Source organism: Pteropus medius, unplaced genomic scaffold (genome assembly GCF_902729225.1).
Source record: "Pteropus medius unplaced genomic scaffold, Ma_sr-lr_union100, whole genome shotgun sequence".
NCBI classification, from domain to species: domain Eukaryota; kingdom Metazoa; phylum Chordata; class Mammalia; order Chiroptera; family Pteropodidae; genus Pteropus; species Pteropus medius.
Window position 1 is genome coordinate 1,593,328 of NW_024344377.1, and position 18,913 is coordinate 1,612,240.

An 18,913-nucleotide genomic window follows, 5' to 3' on the forward strand; every position below is an offset into this window, starting at 1 on the left:
TTCCCATCTCCTGGTCCCGTACATTTTCAGTCTGAGCGCCAACCTGCAGCCCAACAGGGCTTTTCCTGCTGTGTATGACTCGTAGGAAAAAGTGTCTCCAGGGTTATTGAAAGTGTAGGGGGGAAAGGATTAAAACACTAGGGTTCGAAGCAAATTTTATAGAAACGAAGCAAAGTGCATATCATTCTGGCACTGAATATCACTTTCCTTAAATAATGAGACAGGAAAAAAATGGTCTCTTTGGCTAACATGGCACACAGATGTTCCAGGAAAAGATCGAGTGCTTCAGAACGATGCAAGCAAAACTCGGCTTATGCGGGTCCACGTGCCGTTGAATACGTGGATGATGCGTTTATCTGCTAAACGCACATGTGAGAAGAAACGGAGCCTCCTGCTTCCTTGAACATCCTTATCCTGCTTGGAGGCCCCCATTCCTGCTGACGTGGCGGACAGAAGCATCGACCCGACGTGGAAGGCATTGCCACCAGTCACTTCCTGTCTACGGCAGAGCTTCTGAGGGCCATCTGGGACTGCCTTTGGCTACGGAGCCACCACACTCCACAGCCAGCATGGGGGACGTGAGCATATTTCACACGGTTTTAATAGAGGCTCAGGAGGCACAAAGTGGAGCCCATAAACTATTGCTTTCACACTCACCCCCACCCCGCTCCTGGCCACATGCTGCCCCAGCTGATACGGCTCATGGGGGCACTTTTGATAGTCAGAAAGTGCTCACAGGCAGAGGGGCACACAGGGAGGGGAAGAAATGTACCACAAGGCTGTATTAGAAGTAATTAGCTAACAACACCACCGAACCTAGAAGCAGGCTCGGGCTCTTTCTGACCACCGTGCCCAGGAACCTGCCACTAAACCAGCTGGAATGGCAAGGAGAGGAATCCTATTTGTCGTTCTAGGAACGGGCAGTAGAGCATCTTGGGATTCAGACGGTCGGGGTTCAAGTCAGACTCCACCCTTTATCACTTGCATGACCTCTGGTAAGGCATTCCATCTCTGCCTCAGCGCCCCCATAGGGAGAATGGGAATAATGACACCAGCCCCTGGGTATTATGCAGATTTGATGAGATTGCAAATGGACAGTGCTGGTCGGAATTACTGCATTTAGTTAGCATAATTAAACGGAGCCCATTATTATATCGCCATTGTTATTTTTTACTTAAATGTTGAGATATACAACTTTTAGAATTTGTAAGTTTAGAGTATAAGAAACGAGATAAAGTCTATGAACCCTTTGTATATTTAAATGCTTTTTCATTTGTCCAGAAAATTCTGAATTTTATATGTTATCTAGTGAATTATCAATGAGGATGACTTAGTCTAATTCAGGTACATTTTACATATGAAGTTTTAAGCTCAATGCAGTATGGTAATTTTCCTGAATAAAAGAAGCATCTTTTGTATCATGTCTTTAACTGGGCACAGAACATGATTATCTCATATTTCTAACACCTACATATCATTCACTTTTTCAAGCATCTAGTTGGTCAACGGTATCGCACAGTCTTAGGCCCCACAAAGAAAATTGCATTCTATGCACTCTGAATGATGCTATGAAAAATAATATCACTGACGTATTCCCCCGATATTACAACAACAATAACAGTGTACGTACATTTCATCAATCAACACTAAGTTACGTTACCTGTTAAAAAATGCCATCACGGTCTCATATGCCGGCATCGTCTGAACTCTGTGGTTTAGTTGCAAGTAGACCCACAAAAGCAATGTTTTCAGGAGGTGAAACTCACTAAAAGTAAACAGCCTGGTCAAAAGCAAAGATTGAGAGGACCTTTTAGAAACAGTAAAAACCAAATCGTTGATAATAAAACGAACAGTTAAAAGTGAGATTAGGAAAGAGACGACACCACCCCCGAGTCTGCCGGTAGCGGCACACACGGAGCGATGTCACACGCCACGCTGAAAGTCACTCAGCTGGTGAAAGGCAGAGCTGGGGTTTGAACCTCGGGGCCTCATGCTGAAGCCCGTGCTTTTCACGCACCTGCCGCGCTGCCGAAAAACAAGAAAGACAACGGGAAAATGACTGCCATCGCTTAAGGCGCCAGGCATTCCCCAGACGTTTCCAGCCATTTTTATTTTATTCCATACCACAATCCTGCGAAGCTGGGATGGATATTCCTCACTTTTAGAGATGTGGACATTGAGGCGGATCCCCCGTTTACCTAAAACTCATACATCATGGTTTTCCATATTTTTATTTTGAAATGTTGTACTAAAACATACCTATTCTCGATGGCTGAGGTTTTTTGGTGCCCCCTTTACTTCTGCACCTGGACTGAGTGGCTCTCTTGTCATTTGTAGTCCCAGCCCTGACCGAGTGCTGAAACATGAATAACTTATCCGAAGTCACACGATTCTGGAGTCAGACCTGGGCAGAGGTGGGTTTTGCCCCAGACTGTCTGTGAACTCTCCCTCAGGAGGCTGAGAGGTCCTGCGGCCGCCAACACATCCATGAAACAGTGATGAAGACGGCTGTTCGGAGGACAGTGGTGAAGGCGGCTCGAGGCGACACACTGCATGAGCCTCTCATTCCTGCTGTAACAAACTGCCGTGAACCCGGAGGCTTAATAAGACATAAATCTATTATCTTATAGTCCTGGAGGTCAGAAGTGCAAAGTGGAGCTTACTGGGCTAAGATCGAGGCGTAAACAGGGCTGCGTGCCTGCTGGAGGCTCGTGCTGAGAACCACGCCCTGCCCTCCCAGCTCCCAGAGGCCGCCCGCGTTCCTCGGCTTGTCCCCACTTCCTCTGTTTTCAAGCCAGCGGCGCAGCGTCTTCAAACCTCTCTGCAATCCTGACTCTTCGCCTCTCTCTTCCACGCTTAAGGAACTTCGTGACTACACTGGGCCCACCTGATTATCCAGGATCACGGCCCCATCGTGAGCTCATCCAATCAGTAACCTTACTTTCATCTGTGACTGTAATGCCCTTTGGCCACGTGCTCTAACATGTTCACAGGTTCCGGTGGTTGGGATGGGGACATCGTTGGGGACCATTGCTGAGCTGACTGCACACATACGGATGGCATGGCACAGTGCCGGGCACGCGTAAGGTGCTCGGTGGATGGCGGCTCTAAGTCCTGAGTGGCAGGGCTGGGTCCTGGTCCATGCTTTGCCCGCAGCAGCACGAGGCCTCTCATCAAGAAACGAGGGATGAGGGAGAGTGGCTACTGCTCTCCACGTGTGAAGTAGGGACGTTTCCCAGGCAGCTCCTCGAACAGCCTCTGGGGTCTCATTAGCTGAGAAGTCATTTCAGTGTTTCTACCTCTACCCGTGGAGGTGCCTGCCTGGCTTTGAAACACATCACAGCCTTTTCACCCACCACTAAGTGGCTGTGGTGGGTGGAAACCCAAGCTAAGTCATGACTCCAAAGGGCAATGGAAATGTCACCCACCCACCTCTCATTCTATTTCTGGACACCGTAGAACTGTCTCTTTCCTCTTTATTTGATTTTAGGCCACCTACAGATGCATGGGCTCTGACCATGGCCAGACAGCATTGAATTTGTCACTGTCTGGGCAATGACGGTTAAGGCAGGGGGAGCGACATCACTTGGTGCGAGGTCCCCACAAAGAACTTTGACAGGACGTCAACCACCACTGTGCTGGTGAGCAAGGTGACTTCTGGGGCAGAATCCATGCTGGAAGTCCCCAAGCCTAGAAGGTTCTTAGCAACCTTACCAAAGACAGGGGAGCAGCGATGAGGGATGGGGGCATCACGAATCGGATCCTGGTTTTATTTTTATGTTGAAGGGTAATCGTTGAAATAAAGTCCTCTGTCTTTAGGCCCAGGATTAGGACCCTAGAGTATTCGTTTCTTCATGAAACAGCCAGCCTGAGTACATCCGAACGCATTTTCATTTGCCGAGGGACTCTGATGGCCTTAAGCAAGACGAAACTGGCAGAGACCCCAAACTCCCCCCGACAGGCGAACATCCAGGCTGTTCTAAGTGTGTTTACTGGTGCTCGCTAGGAGCTCTTGGGGTGTAGCCAGTGTCTGTTCTTTATAAGAAAAAATGCTTTCCACAAGACACTGTCGTCCTTTTTCTTTTTCTTTTTAAGAAAATTGTATATATATAACAAAGGCCTCCTTTTGAATACAGACCCCAAAGAAAGCCATGAACAAGAAAATACGCATAAGGATGCTCATCGCAGCATTGATTGTCATAGTGAACAATGAACCCACGCAAAATAAAACAAAAGGCCCTTAGGAAGAGAACTAAACAACTGCATCCTATTCATTATGTGGAAGTCTGTACAACAATTAGATTAAAAATACTAACCAGATATGTAAGTATCAGCGTGGAGAGAATACATTGCGTGATGTTAGTGGATAAAGTTATAAAACATTACAATCACTGTGAGAACATTTATTTGAAATTTAAACCTTTGCAAAACAATGACATTATTTATGGACATACACATGTGTAGTAAGGATATAATCACATGGATTGTGTTCACACAACAGCGGTTGCATCGTCTTTAGGGAGGGAGGCTGGAAGGGAGGACAAGGAATATGGCTGGGAGGGGACACAGGTGACTTCTGCTTTATCGGTAATATTTCATTTCTTAACTTAGGACAAAATGTTACCATTTGCTCATTTGGGAGGTGGGTCCGATTGGGTTTTGTTATTATCCTGCTACGTTTGTAATTTTTTCCAATAAAAAAGATGAACATTGATATCCTTATTGATCTTGACCATCAATCAGGAAGAGAAGCCTGGAGTAGAGTATGCCATGGGCTGGTAATGATGGGTCCAGAGGCCACTCAGGCCTGAACCCCAACTCCCATGCTGCACGTGGGGAGCTCGGGCCAGTCCTGCATTTCCTGCTCTTTCCATCACATGGGTCAAAACGCAGGTAACAAACAGACCACGCTCACGGGGTTGCCGTAGGAGCCAGACCTGATTGCCCGCTCTGAGTGCTCCGCATACAAGTGCTCAGTACTCGGGGGGTGTTTTTGTTATTAGCCAGAGAAGCATCAGCTTAAGGAACTACTACGTTTGAGGGACGCCCACTGCTGTTCTGGACGCTAGAGGAAAAACTGTGAGACAAGCAGGCCGTGCAGGACAGCGGTGGCTCTTCCTAGGGAATTCCTGAGCCCTCAAGACCCTTGAATCACAGACGGGAGAGGTGGACACACAGAGGGACGCGGTCCCCTTCCACTCATGCGAATAGGAGCTAGATGACCCTGTGAGTTCTCTAGCTTCCAGGAAAACAGAACTCAGCACGAAGCTTTCAAACATTGGAGTGAGAGCAGGAGAACCGAGCAGTGACCTCTAAGAAGAACGTTAACGGAAAACCAAAGGCCCAGGCAAATGAATGAAGACCGGAGGCCCAGGAGGTCGGGGAAACCGTGTGTATTTTCTCCCAGGTTGTTTTCAAGCTGGAAAGCGAAACCCAGAGGAAGATGAGGTCAAAGGGACTTCAGGAGGGGGAGGCGAGTGGCCCAGAAGCCGAAGCATCTGCTGACAGATGGATGTTGTTTGTCGAGGCTGAGAGACCAAACACCACGACCACAAGGCAAGGGGACGGGCCGCAGTCTACGCTCCGTGAGACCGAGGGACATTCCATCCCTGACCGGGGTGGGGGGTGGTGACGTTTCCACACAGCTGCTCTAAGGCCACATGACTTCCCGGGACGCTCCAGCCCTGCTGGGAAACCCCAGCCCCAGCCCCCACCACGCATGAGAGGATGACGCTTCGGAGATGGCGGGAGCCCGGACCTTGGAGGTGGGTCGGAGCCCAGCCCAGTCGTTTATCGTCCTTCTTATCTGAGGGACAGTAATTTTACCTACTGCCTGGGGTTGTGGGGACTGAAGGAGATACCATACCGCACACAGCACGGCACACCCCCAGAAGTGGTGAATAATCGTCAACTTGCCCAAAGGTCAGTTCTCAGTCACGTGTGGTCCTTGGAGCCCGAGGGTTAGGTAAATTTCCAGCACTTGCACCTGCCGCTGGGTGTGGCCCAAGCTCCTCTTCCTGCGCCCTCTGCTGGCTCCCTCCCTCCGGCGCTGAAGCAGGTGGTCCCTGCACACCAACACGGCCAGGAGATTTCACTTCGGAAAGTGTGAGTCGGGGAGCTGTCGGCCTGGTCACTCCAGGGCACACGGGCTGATGACACGTCCGGTCCACGCAGAGCTCTGCCCTCCTGGCACCGGGAGAGCCGCGAGCGGTCGGTGCAGACAGCTCGTGGGGAGGGGCTGGAGGGGCAGTTTCCACATCAGTCATGTTTCCCCAGACTTGTGAGTCTAGACGTTGGACACGTAATGTTCTTGATTTCTTTTCCTGCCCAGCGTGTTTTCTGACGCCTGTGCCATTCTGATGTCCTGGCTGCGGTCAGTTATTTTTTCCCCCTTTGCTGGTTAACTGCTGCCAGGGAGGGGCGGCTCGGGCTTCCCAAGGGAGGGGCCGTGTTACGAAAAGTCTGAGGGATTTGGTGTTTATCTTCTCCTCACTAGCCGTGTAACTCTTGCTCCACTGCGGGGTGCGAGAACACGCCCGTGGGGCAATGGCCCCGGCCGCCCGCCCGGGGCCCCGGGGCTGCTTCTGGGACCCGCGTCCCCAAGGTCTCCTCGAACGCTGTTCCACCAACTTCATTCCTCAGGACTCTGAGGGCGTTGCAAGCGGCTCAGTAAATCGGAACCAACAGGGGAAATAATTCTTTCTAGATCTAATTTCTGGAAGCAGGAGGTTTCTCAGTATACAAGCATGAGTAAAGATTTCTTTTCTAACAGACCACTAAAAATTTTCGTAGAATTTAGTTCTCACTTTTGAAATCCACCCCAAAAGAATACAATTGTGGACACTTGGCAGTCGGTATCAAAAGTCATTTAGAGACTCCCAAAGAGACACGGCAAGGCAATGCAGTATATGATCCTAAATCCAAGCCTGCATCGGAGGAAAAAAATGTTATAAACGACAGTATTGAGTCAATGACGTTAAGTCAATGTTCGATTTCCTGAAGTTAATAACTGCTTTGTGATTGTATTTTAAAGTATTTTTATTAAGCAATAAACACTGAGGTTCTGAACCCTTATAGGGCAAGTATATGTTTCTTGCCCTCTAAGGATTCAAGAAAAAAAAATGTGTGTGTAGATAAACAGATACAGAGATCGAACGAAGCAGGGTAAAGGGCATGAGATATTCTTTGTACTATTCCTGTACTTTTTGTTTGAAATTATTTTTGTTTGCAATTATTTAAAAACACGAATAAAAGCAAACAGAAATTCCTTTGGACGTAGTCGTTTCACTTCTAGGAATTTAATTTAATGCCACCAAGGAGCTATTTATATGGTAGAACATTGGAAATAATCTAACCTGGGGAGGTGTCCATGAACACTGGAAAGCGGAGAGGGAGCCGGCCAAGGACGGCCACAAGGACAGCCATTTCAGGTGGGGAGGGGCCAAGGCACAGAGGAGCTGTAGGTGGCAGGGAGCTCAGTGGGGCTGGGGTCCCAGGAAGGGGCCCTGCTGCCCCAGGGTGTCTGAGATGGAGGCAGAGGCGCCGGGTCAGCAGGGCCAAAGGCTCTTTGGCTGGAGATGTGTGGAAGGGAGTCAAGAGCGGACGCAAGACCCTGTGTCAGAGGTTCCTGGGGGATCCTGATGAGACAGGGGGGTTTGGCCTCCAGCGGGTGTCCATGGAGAGACGCCCCCAGGGGCTGGCTCCGTCTGGAAGTGCATCTCCCTTCACTGGGGGAGTGAGTGTGAACTGGTGTCCAGGGCACCCCCAAGGTGCTAGCTTGAGCAGCCGGGGACACTGGGGGCGAGGGGAAGGGGCAGTAACAGGGCAGGGCCACCAAGGGTTGGGTTTTAGCCTTAACTGTCAGAGGTCACACAGGTCATTGGATGTCTGGGTCCAGAGCTGTTCACAAGAGGAGTCGGGGCTGGAGATAGAAACCGATTTAGGAAAATAAGCTGATTTATTTTCCTTCTTCTGTTTTTCCCTGTCTCCCAGTTTCCATCATGAATGTATATTAATGTTGGCAGGATGTTTAAAAAATTACTTAGGCAATTATTTAATTCATTACCGGGTGAGTAATGAGACAGCGGGCACCCAGAGGGACCTTATCGTGATGAACAACGTGAAGGGTGCCCCCGCCCTGTCCTTACACACAGCACCCCAGTTTTGGCCCCCATCCAAAGCCCAGCTGTCCATGAGAGGAGAAAGTTTGGGGTGGAGGAGGTGCTGCACACTGGGTACGTGCAGCAAGGGTGTGGGTGCTGCCTCTGCTGGAGCACCTCCCTTCCCCACAGCAGCCCTGTGCCCCCAGACCTCACCAGGTCCAACACTCCGCACACACACATGCACACACACGCACACGCACATGCACACACGCACGCACGCACACACACCCCAGAGCTGGCTCTGACCTGGGGGACCTTAGCACTTTGTGGAGCAGCTCCTTTGGGATTTTCCGGAGGTGGATCTGCGTCCCCATCAGAGGGACCAAGTTCACTTCCAGCCACTTCTCGCAGGCGGCGATGAGCTGCTCCTCCTTGTACTGGGAAGGCAAGAAAAGCCGATTGATAAAGGAATCCCTGAACTTCAAGCGCCCTCTGCTGGACCATGATGAGACTACAAGCGTGCTCTCGGGAGCGTCGTGCTGTAGACGTGCCCAAACCCTTTTTCTTCAAAATACGTAAACTGCAGCAGATAATATTTTGCCCTGTTCAAGGCCCTGCACTAGTTTGATTTAAATCAATCCTCAGTGCAACCCTGTGAGGTAGGTTCATTATTATTTCTATTTTCTCAGTGGAGAAACTGAGGCTCCAAGATTCCTGTTTTTACCTGTGGTCACATGAGTAAGTGGCAGAGCCAGGTGCAAACCCCGGTGGTCTGACCACAGGGCTCTCACGCTGAAATCCCCGGACTGCAGCCAGTGACTGATGACCGGACATCGCGCAGGGCGAACCCCACGTGGGGTTCTGCGGCACGTACCCTAAAATGAAAGCTCAGCGGAAGTGGCAAAGGTCTCTCAGGGCCAGCGAGCTGGACAGGGCCTTAGCACACCTTGCGTGTCCTCAGGGCTACGGTCCTTTCCAGACCAAAGAGTGCCTGAGAAATGCTGGCCGGAATGCAAAGATGCCACCCTCCAAGTGACTTTCTGATCACCAGTGGAGTGAAGGTGAGGACAATGAGTGGTCTTTGACAAAACAGGCATTTAGAACATTCTTAGAAGCCAGTTATAAGAGCATCGTGACGCGCCGATTGTGTGTGAACTAACGTCGCAATCAAGCGTGTCCACTCCGGTGTGCATGTCCGGTCAGGACAATGGCGGCCTCATAGAGGGAGGCTGAATCAAGAGGCCTGCGGGTCAAGCCCAGCACAGCCGCGCAGCCGCCGTGTCACCGTGGCTGGGTAGCTCCCTTCCTCGCATCTCGGGTTTCTGAGTTAGAGTACATCGTTTATCCCCAGCACCGACACGCTGACTGGGCCCAGGTAGGACAAATTTCACTCGACTCCAAGAAGAATATCCTGGAAGGTTGTCTGCTATTTTGGGGGAGAAAGGCTGTGACATGCCCTCCTCCCCGTCCCCCCCACTCCCCCCCTCCGCCCACGGACTCCAAGATCAAAGTTTTCTACTTTTTGAAGTATTAAAATACCATTTTCAAAATGGTTTTGCAAACACTTGGCAGAACAAAACACTTCGCTCTTATGTTGGTGCCTTTGGGCAGATTTTTTTTGGAGCTGGGCATGGTGTGTGAACTCCTAGAGTCTGGGTGCTGTCGCATGCCCCCCAGGTGCTACCTGCCCTGTCCTGGCTGTCCTCACCTTGCGGCCGGTCAGGTAGAAGCTGTTGATGTTGCTTGGCTCAAGTCCCTTTATCATCATGGCCACACACCTGCAGAGACAGGACAGGAGCTGTTCCTGAGGTCCACCCCCCAGGCTGCTTTCAGGGAGCGGGCAGCCCCCGAGATCCGCATTCCACGCCAGGAGGCTGGCGGGCGGAAGGAGCGTCCTCTGAGGAACAGGGCCTTCTGTCATTTCTCCCCAGGTGGACCAGCGGGATCCGAAGGCCCGGGGGAAGGGCTGTGTCCCGAAACGGGCTGTCGGATGGATGGGCAGTTTCGACTCTGATCTTTGCACTTTTCTCTCTCTCATAAGATCTGCAATGACCACGTGTCACGTGTGCAAAAACAAAGATATTGTTTACAAGAAAAAACAAGTCTCTATCGGAAATGAGTGGGAAAACTGAGCCCTGACAGTGATGGGAAAAGTCAGCTTGTCTTCAAATGGCCAGTGTTTGTGCGTGTGAACTAAACGAACAGACTTTTGTAGCCAAAGGTAAACACTGGTGAGATTGATAAGCACGGTCCGCGTGCTGAGAAGTCACTTTGCACATGGGCGCCGAATCCCCCGCCTTTGGATTTCACTCCTGTGAGTGTGTTGCTGGAAAGAGGCTCCTCTGTGAGCTGATGACGTGTTAGTGTGAAATGGTGATTCCTTTGAAGACTCAAAGCCGAGCTCTGTGCAAAGACCGTGGATGTCCTGGCCCACAGAAGAGGAATATTCCATGAAATGGATAGGGAGACCCCCCTTCCGACCTCTCCCAGGGCTGGCCCTGGCTGCGCCCCACCGAGACCCCTTACCTTTGAAACAGGCTGCTGAACTGGAGAGTGTGAGCAGAAGCCAGCACACCCAGCACCTCATCCAGATCCACCTCCGCCTGGCTCACGTACAGGTTCTTCAGGGCTGTGGCGAAGGCTGGGGCGGGGAGCGGGGGGCAAGCACTGAGACAGAGCCATCAGCGTGGGGCTCTGCACCCCGCGTCCCTCCTCACTCGCAGGCGCCCCGCCTGCTGGATGCTCTAGTGCCCGCTGGCTGGGTGGCCACAGATGCCATTGGAGACACTGCGCAGGCTCCCAGCCTTGCAGAAGAGATTGGGATGGAGCTAAAGGAAACGGAGCTCCTGCCGGAAAAACACTCCCACGAGCCCGACCTTGGAGTCCGTGGCCCAGGGTTCTCCCTTCACCCGGGGCCCTGGCCCGTGCGGGGAGGTGATGCCCAATGTGCAGAAAGCTGTGTGCGTGTAGGTACGATTTTTCCCTCTGGAGATGACATACAGCAGATTTTCCTTGCAGTCTGCAGTCTTCAAAAAGGTTAAGGACTCCTGGGAGGAGCCAAGAGACTTGGGGACATTAGGGTCTGAGCTCCTGTGAGTCGGGAGCAGAGGGACTCGGCTTACTCCCAGCTCTGCCTCACCCCAAGCTGTGGTGGGGACCAGTGTGCTCCGAGGACAACTGGCCTCACCAGGGCTTAAGGGGATCATTGCCTGACTTACTGATTTATAGACCGTAACAGTATGTGACAACACGTATGTCACATTAACACAGAAGTATGTTCCTAGGTGGCCAGGATGGGCTAGGGAGAAGGTGAGCCCAGGGGAGCCCCCTGAGAGAGGCCTCTGCTGCTGGAAGCCAGCCAATGAGGGGCCTGGGCAGGAAGGGGTGGGTCCAGTGCCGGTCAAGTGCTTGTGGGGGGCAAGGGTGGGCCCCGTGACCCCGGAGGGCAGTTACATTTTCCCGGGTCCACCTGAGAAGCTCGTGACTTCCTTCCCCCTCTGCATCCCTGATGTCTCTTTCCCGAGGACGAGGACGAGCCGCTCGTTAGCAGCATTTTCCCAGGCTGGCCCAGCCGCCCCTCCCCTCCGCTGTTGACAGGGCAGAGCTGTTTGTAGGAAGGAAGCACCGAGCAGCGGGCCCCTTGTTTGCCGGGTTTTGTCTTTCGTTTTTGGCATCTGGGCGGGCCATGTGTCCGATGGCATTCTCTGAAAAGGAGGGTAGGCTACGTTACCGACTTTAGTGACCAGGGGATCGTTGATCTTCAAGGAAATGATCATCTTCTTTACGGGGGGTCTTTCTTTGCTCCTCCTCGGTGCCGGTGCTAGCGAAGGAAACGGGGCGAGGGTGTGAGGGTGTGAAGCCACCGCGCCTCATGTGAGACACGGCGTCGGGCTCCGTTGCCTTTGTGCAACCTGGCCCCTGGCACGCGTGTGTTCTGTCTGTCTGTTTGTTTGCTTATTTGTTTCAGGGATGCATTTTTCGAAGTGATTATTCATTCTGAAGTAGTTGAAGACTCACACGACGTGGCGAAAATGGTAGAGTTCCCGTGCGCCCCCCGGGCAGCTTCCCCGATGACCTTACACGGCCAGTGGTCGTGGGAACCAGGACACAGATGCTCACGCTGCATTTAAGTAGCACTGGACCCTCCCCTTTCCTCTCCTCTTTGCTCCCCGCTTTCTCTCACTGGCCATGAGCAGTTTGAGGAGAACGGCTGGGACTCGGACTTCCCTTCACCCCGAGCACCTGACTCACACCTGGCCCATACCTGGCCGCTACCTGGCTCGAGCAGGAGCACAGTGACCACCTGCTGAAGGACAAATGTGGGGCAGAGGCGTCCACCCAGTGGCTCTAAAACTTTGCTCCACAGGTCTTCAGAGACGGGTGTCACCACCAAAGGCTTCCGGGAGGAGGGGAAGGGAAACCCCCCCCACCCCCGCCAGTCTCCCCCATCCACTCAGGGCCATTCTAGAGCACGAGTCCCAACACACACTGCTCTCAGGTCCCCAGCAGCATCTCAGGCCTCAGGCCCAAAGCCAAAGCCCCTCTGGTGGCCCCAGGACCCTCCCACTGGGTCCCAAACCTGCCCTCTCATACTCTGTTCTGCATAAGAGTCTTGGGGCTCCCTCCCTCCCCCATCAGGAGCCTACTTGACCCCAAAGGTCAGGGAGCACGCCCTACCCCCAAGCGGGCTTTTGTTTTCCTCCTGGACTAGCCACCTGCCGTTACACCGCCTGCCACTACACCGCCTGCTGGGTTTATCCGTTGGGCAGACACACTGGATGGTTTACTTGCCACTCCGTCCCCGGGAACAAGCACAGTCCCGCACACACTGGTGCTCAGTAAATGTTTGCCGAATGAATAGGATGAATGGATTCCATTACCGGCATCGCAAAGCCCAGTGAGCTCAAGGTTCTGGGCAACGGAAAATGGCATGAGTCAGGAGCAAGAACGTCTGTCACACTTTGCAACTGCAAAGACGGCAGAGGAAAAGAGAGAGAACAGAGATCCATTTTCTTCAGGCAAGCAAGGTCCCCGAGCCTTTCCTCACCACACTCACGGCACCTGGCTCCGTTCAGGCTCTCATTTGGCAAATACTTGTTGAGCACCTACTAAGTGCAGGGCCTGGCTCCTGGCTCTGTATTCCTCTCCTGGGTTACTGCATGGCCTCCCATCCACACGTTCCATTCTCTCAGACACCCGCACTGGGGGCGATAAATGAGATGATGCATGTGAGTGCCTGATGCATAGTAGGCGCTCAGGAGGTGGTGGTTAGTATCATTATGTACCATGCTATTTATCATGCTCTATCATCATCGTGGGTGATTAAGTTCCTAGCATAATGTATCAATTAAGTACTCAACATTTGTGGAAGGAAGGGAGGGAGGGAGGGAGGGAGGAAGGAAGGAAGGAAGGAAGGAAAGAAAAGAGGAAAAGAGGAATGTTATCAGCTAGGTCAGAGTAGGTAAAAGACAGAAGTTCAACATTCCTCCATTTTAAATAAAACTTCAAAGCCTGTTAGGACGAGGCCTTGACTTTTCCATGGCGCCCACTTATGAGTTGTGACAATCTGACCACGTGCTTCCAAGCTGCTCAGAAGCCAAAGTGGTTCGATTTCCTTCATGGACATCCTCCTGGAGAATAAGCGGGTCCTGCCGAACCACAGCTGATCCTGGACTCTTGGCGGAAGGCCCGAGCGGCTGTGGCAGTGTCATGTGGCCTGCACGGGGCTGCTCGAGGGGGCTGTGTCTCCACAGGGCCCACCGCCCCGGGCTTGGTCAGAAACGTTCCCTGCCACTAACCCCAGGACAGCAACGCAGACGTCGTCAAGAACGTGGAAGCCATGATTGTGAGACACCTATTCAACCGTCCTCACGAGGTCCGTTCTGCTTTTAAAGGCACCTGAGGCTGTGGCTGTGCCCACTGGAAATCGTGGAGACGTGTGTCCCAGGGTCTGGTGCCATCGGTGGTGCATGCGGGGAGACCCTGGAGAGTTATGACAGTCCAGGTGCCAGGCTTCACCTCTGCACCTACCCCGATGTCCCCTGGTCAGCCTGGCCTCTAACGGGGGCTTGGATCGGAGTGGCTGTCTTAGCAGAGCCACATCTGGTCTTTCGAGTGAGGCATGGAGAGCATGATGTTAACAGCATCTCCGCCCCCCCTCCTGCTTTTCCATCGCGGTCTGGGTCCCCACGGCCTTCCCTGGTCCTAGGGAGAGGCCTGACCTGCGCACAGGGCACGTGGAAGGGAGCGCTCGGGGCTGCTCTTGAAGACACTGGGACAAACGCTCGGAATCGCAAAGACCAGGAGTGGGCGCGAAGGCCGTTTGGGATGCGTGGGAACACCGCAGCCCGCCCTCGGCCCCCGGCTCAGCAGGGCGTGGCTGGGCAGAGTTGGGGGGCGGCCAGGCACCCTCGCCAGACGCAGGGCGGGGCAGTGACGGGGCCCGCAGCCCGTCCGGCTCCGGAATGGCCGGGCTCTGCTGCCGCGTCCTGGAAACGCGATCCCCCCACGGGCGCGTTGTCCGGCTTCCCCGGCACCCGCCCGTGCGTTGTCCCGAGGGGTCGCCGATCTCTGTACCCAGAGAAGGAGCTGGCGAGGCTACCGAGAGGGACAGACGGGCAGATAACGGGAGGCTGGGAACACGAGGGTTAAAAAGTTGGGGAAGGAAGCGGGACGTGGCCTGAAGCCCTTTTTGGAGTGAGGTGGCGTTAAGAAAACAGGGAAGAAAAGAAAAATCACATCGACGGACACGCGTAAGCCTCTACGCAGCGAACCCAGGGCCCGACGTGGCGCCGCCGCCGCCGCCACAACTGTGCCCGTCGGGGGACCCGGCACGACCCGCCCGCTCCCCTCCCCTCGCAGCAGGCGGGGCCGGCTCGGCTGGCGGGCGCGGCGGGTAGTTGCGGGGGTGACAACGCGTTTGCCAAGAGCGCCTACGTGTCGGCCCGTCGCTGGACCGCCCCAAGACCCCCCGGGCTCCGCTAAGAACGATCACCCCCTTTCATGGCTAGGGAGACTGGAACCCCACGCTGAGGCCATGCCCTGGGTCACCGCGGAGTGACCGCGGTCCCCACACCAAACGCCAAGCCGGAGTCTCTAAAAGCAGAGGGCGCCCGGGCTGCGCGCTGGGGACCGTACCTTGCAGCAGCTTCTCGAGCTCCTCCACGGGGTCTGAGGTGTCCTCTCCCAGGGCCACCAGGTAAAGCTTGGTCAAGGTCTCGGACTGAAAAAGTTGGGGCAGGTGGAGCTCCCATTGGAGGCCCAGGCATTCGAGAATCACGGCTGAGGAGAGAAAAGGCCGCTGAGCAAGTGACGCAGGGACACGCGCTCCTGACTGTGCTCCCGGCCTCCCGCCCTCCCTCCACGCTGCCGCCACTGAGCGGACGGGGGGCGGGCAGGTGGCCGCGCTAGGCCTTCCAGAAACGAAGTGACGCAGATGAGGGCGTGGGCCTCAGGGAGCCTGCTGGCTCCCAGGGGGATGTGACCGGCAGACCCACAGGTAACACAGGCAGCAGTAAACCAAGAGGGCGGCCGGCCAGCGGCTGCAGGGCTTCGGGGGCTCGTGGGCTGCCCTCCGACTTGGGGGCTGCTGGCTGGGACACTTGTGAGGGCCTCGCCTTGCCTTCCCCCATTACAGTGTTTCTCAGCCTTGGCACTGTTGACACTTTGGGCCGGAAAATTCTCCGTGGTGGGGACTGTCCTGTGCGCTGGGGGATGTTTGGCAGAACCCCTAGACTCTCCCCAGGAGCACCTGTCCCCTGGGGTTGTGACAATGGAATGTGTCTCCAGACACTTCCCAAAGTCCCCAGGGGAGCAAAATCAGTGCCCAGCTCCCTGTGGAAAACTACTGGGCTATTGGTGCCTAATTATTACCGGCCTTGAAAGGCAATCGCCATCAGAAGGCCCATCGCCATCAGAAGGCCCATCGCCAGGGAGCAGAGTTCTGTGAGCCTCAGTTTCCTTGAGGGAACGAAGACCATTGAGAACTAGCTCACAGGTGTGAAATGAGAGTGTGATGTGAGATGTGACGGAGGCTCTTTGCAGACTGGAAAGGACTTTACGCGAGGGAGGGTCTCACCCACAAACAGTCCAGACGGATAAACGGAAGAGAGACTGATAGGAGGGGCCAGATGGACCCCAGGGACGCCGGGCCAGGTGAGGCACGAGAGGCGGCAGCCACGGGGGCTGTGCCAGCTGGAGTCCCCTTAGCACAGCGCGGGCAGAAGGGGGCAGGGCTCCAGGTGACGCCCCAAACCCCGAAATCTCAGTGTCGGACACGGACCTTGAGGGCCACTAGCCCCGGCTACTTCTTTCTTGTTTTGACTACATGACAATAATAATGTTTCCTCTCCCATTATTATTGTTGTTGTTATTCGCCAGCTCTGTGATATTGTTTGGTGCTGGGATTCACAACCTGGGTTCGCATCTCAAATCTTGGATCAGTCCCCTCAGGTGACGGTCCTGTTTTGCCGGGTTGGAAATAATCCCACCCCGCTGCGGTGGTTTTAGCCAGGAGGAGATCCATGGATCAAGCATGTCCCTCACCGGCCATCCACTTCTACTTACAGGACAGCAGATGCACGGTGGACATCACGACCAGTCCCAGGCCTCCTCTCCAGGGCCAGGAGATGGCCTCAGACTACTTAGGCCCCCGTCAGCCAGAGCTGACAGGCAACAAGGACTCACTCAGTGCCTCCTGGGAAGAAGGCTGGCTCTGACCTCGGCCAGCCGTGCTGAGACGTGGGGTCTGTCCAACATTGCTCCTTTAAGGAACTGACCCATCTAGGCTCCTGTGAGGCTCAACGAGCCTCTCTCAGCTGGACAGACCTATCTGGTTCTTGATTATAACTCAGAAAAGTCCTCTTGACTCGTTAGAGCTGAGAGGAACACCTGCCCCGTGCTTGAAAGGGCTTCTGTTCAGTCTTCCGATTCAAAGCCTCTTTATTAAATCAGCACCTCTGCCTGTACCATGACCATTAGCCTGTGAGAACGTGTTTGCCAGCTCGGTGTCATTCATCGTGCACCTGACAAATATTTACAGGCATCTATTACACGTTAGACTCTGTGCAGTGCGCAGAGACTATGGTCTGGTGTCCTCCCATAGAGATCACGAGATGCCCGGAGGTCAGCAACGTTCCGACTGAATCCACTGGCGACAAGAACTCACCGGTATCCCCGCTTTGGAGGGCCTTGTTCTTCAAATTCTCAGAGAAACCTTTCCGACTTTTTGAAATGCATAACCTCAAGGAAAAATACAAACAAAAGATCCAAGAGTTAATATCTTTTTCTCCAACTGCGACCTGTATCACTCCCGTCAGAGTGATGCCCCTGAAGCACCCGTCAATCAGTGTTATCACATCTCGCCCTCTGGGGCACTTTCCTCCGATCGCCATTTGTCTGCCGAGTTGATAAACTACAATCTCGGTCTGATGGCTGTTCCCGAAACATTGTTCCCGTGTTTGGTTTGTGGGTAGGCCTGAGTGAGGTATCTGAGGCCACGTGTGGCTGCCTGAATGGCACCTCACTGAGTGAATGTCTAAAACAATGTCCAGCACATAGTAGATGCTCGATAAATATCTACTAGAGCAAGGAAGAAAGGGTTCTGGCATTTCTGGGGATGTCCAGAACACGCTGTCCAGGGGGCACGCACTCCCCAGTCTCAATGTGACTGAAAACTCAACTTGGCATCTACCCTGGACCAAGCCTGCTCCTTCGCCGGGGTTCCCTGTGTCAGGAAATGCCTCCACCAGCCCCCCGAGGCCCAGGACAGCACACCGAGCGTTGTCACATCCGATCACCTGCCTAGCTCTGACGAAAGATCTTTTGCATCCATCTCTCTTTGCCCGTGTTGCTAGGACCTTCCTCCGAGCCAACATCTCTCCCCCAGCACTGGCTGTCTCCAGTCCCCAGCATGCTCCCTTCTGATGCGTACCCCACCTTGCAGCCCGAGGAACCATCCGAGATACATATCCGATCTGGCCTGTCTTTTGCTGAGGTCCTTCGGTGTCGCCCAATGCTCCTGGGGAAAAGCCCCAATTCCTTCGCATGGCCACCAAGTTCCTGCGTATGCCTGTGTTCTCGTCCCGTCCCCACTGCGGCCCTCCGCAGCAGCCTCATCCACTGTCTTGTTTCCCTTCCCCTGGACGCACATCTCCCTCTGCCCAGAGTGCCCTTCTCGCCTTTGCTCTTGACGATCTCCCACTCGTCCGTCCGAATCAGCGGCGTCGTTGCTTTCTCGGGGCAGGCTGGGCTGGCGGCTTTCCCTGCTGCCCGCCCGGGCACTACTCCCATTAAAACTCTTTCTACAGTGTCTCGGAGTTACCTGTTTACTCAGGCATCCTCTGCGACAGGCTCTGCTTCCCATAAAGACAGATGTGGGGTCTATTTACTGCTGTGAGCCTAGCACAGCCATCGTTCAAGTGCTCAGAAAACACCTGTTCAATGACTGAATGATGTGTAAAGATAAGATGCTTTTCCGTAAACACTGATTCATCCCGCTGAGCAAGGAAGTGAAACAAAGTCCGAGTCGCATGTTTGCAGCTTGAAGACAGTCATCCCCAAAAAGCCAACCAGCCAAGGGTTACGTGATGACCATAGCTGGTCAGTGTCATCTTTGCCATGCTGTTTTCAGTGACCCCAGGAGCTCGTGGGCCAGGCTGCGTGGAGGAGGGCTTGGGTGGGGGAACCTGTGTCCAGAATAATATCGACCAGGTGACATCCCTTCCGAGTGACTCAGCCCCAGGAAGGCAGTGAGAGCCTGAGCTGTTTACCCAACAGGAGCAGTTGGAGCTGACCTAAGCCAGACTCAATGC

The 18,913-nt window shown here is 53.7% G+C and overlaps 1 protein-coding gene across 1 annotated transcript in view; it reads right to left on the bottom strand.

Moving 5' to 3' along the window:
• Positions 1-18,913, bottom strand: part of BTBD16 (BTB domain containing 16) — a 41,554-nt gene that overhangs the window by 13,834 nt on the left and 8,807 nt on the right. Inside the window, exons 5-11 of the mRNA XM_039870798.1 lie at positions 17,269-17,342; positions 15,240-15,383; positions 11,833-11,922; positions 10,629-10,743; positions 9,811-9,880; positions 8,409-8,539; positions 1,661-1,780 (exon numbers count right to left, since the gene is read on the bottom strand). Of these exons, the coding sequence (XP_039726732.1) occupies positions 1,661-1,780; positions 8,409-8,539; positions 9,811-9,880; positions 10,629-10,743; positions 11,833-11,922; positions 15,240-15,383; positions 17,269-17,342 (744 nt within the window). The remainder of the gene's footprint in view (positions 1-1,660; positions 1,781-8,408; positions 8,540-9,810; positions 9,881-10,628; positions 10,744-11,832; positions 11,923-15,239; positions 15,384-17,268; positions 17,343-18,913) is intronic.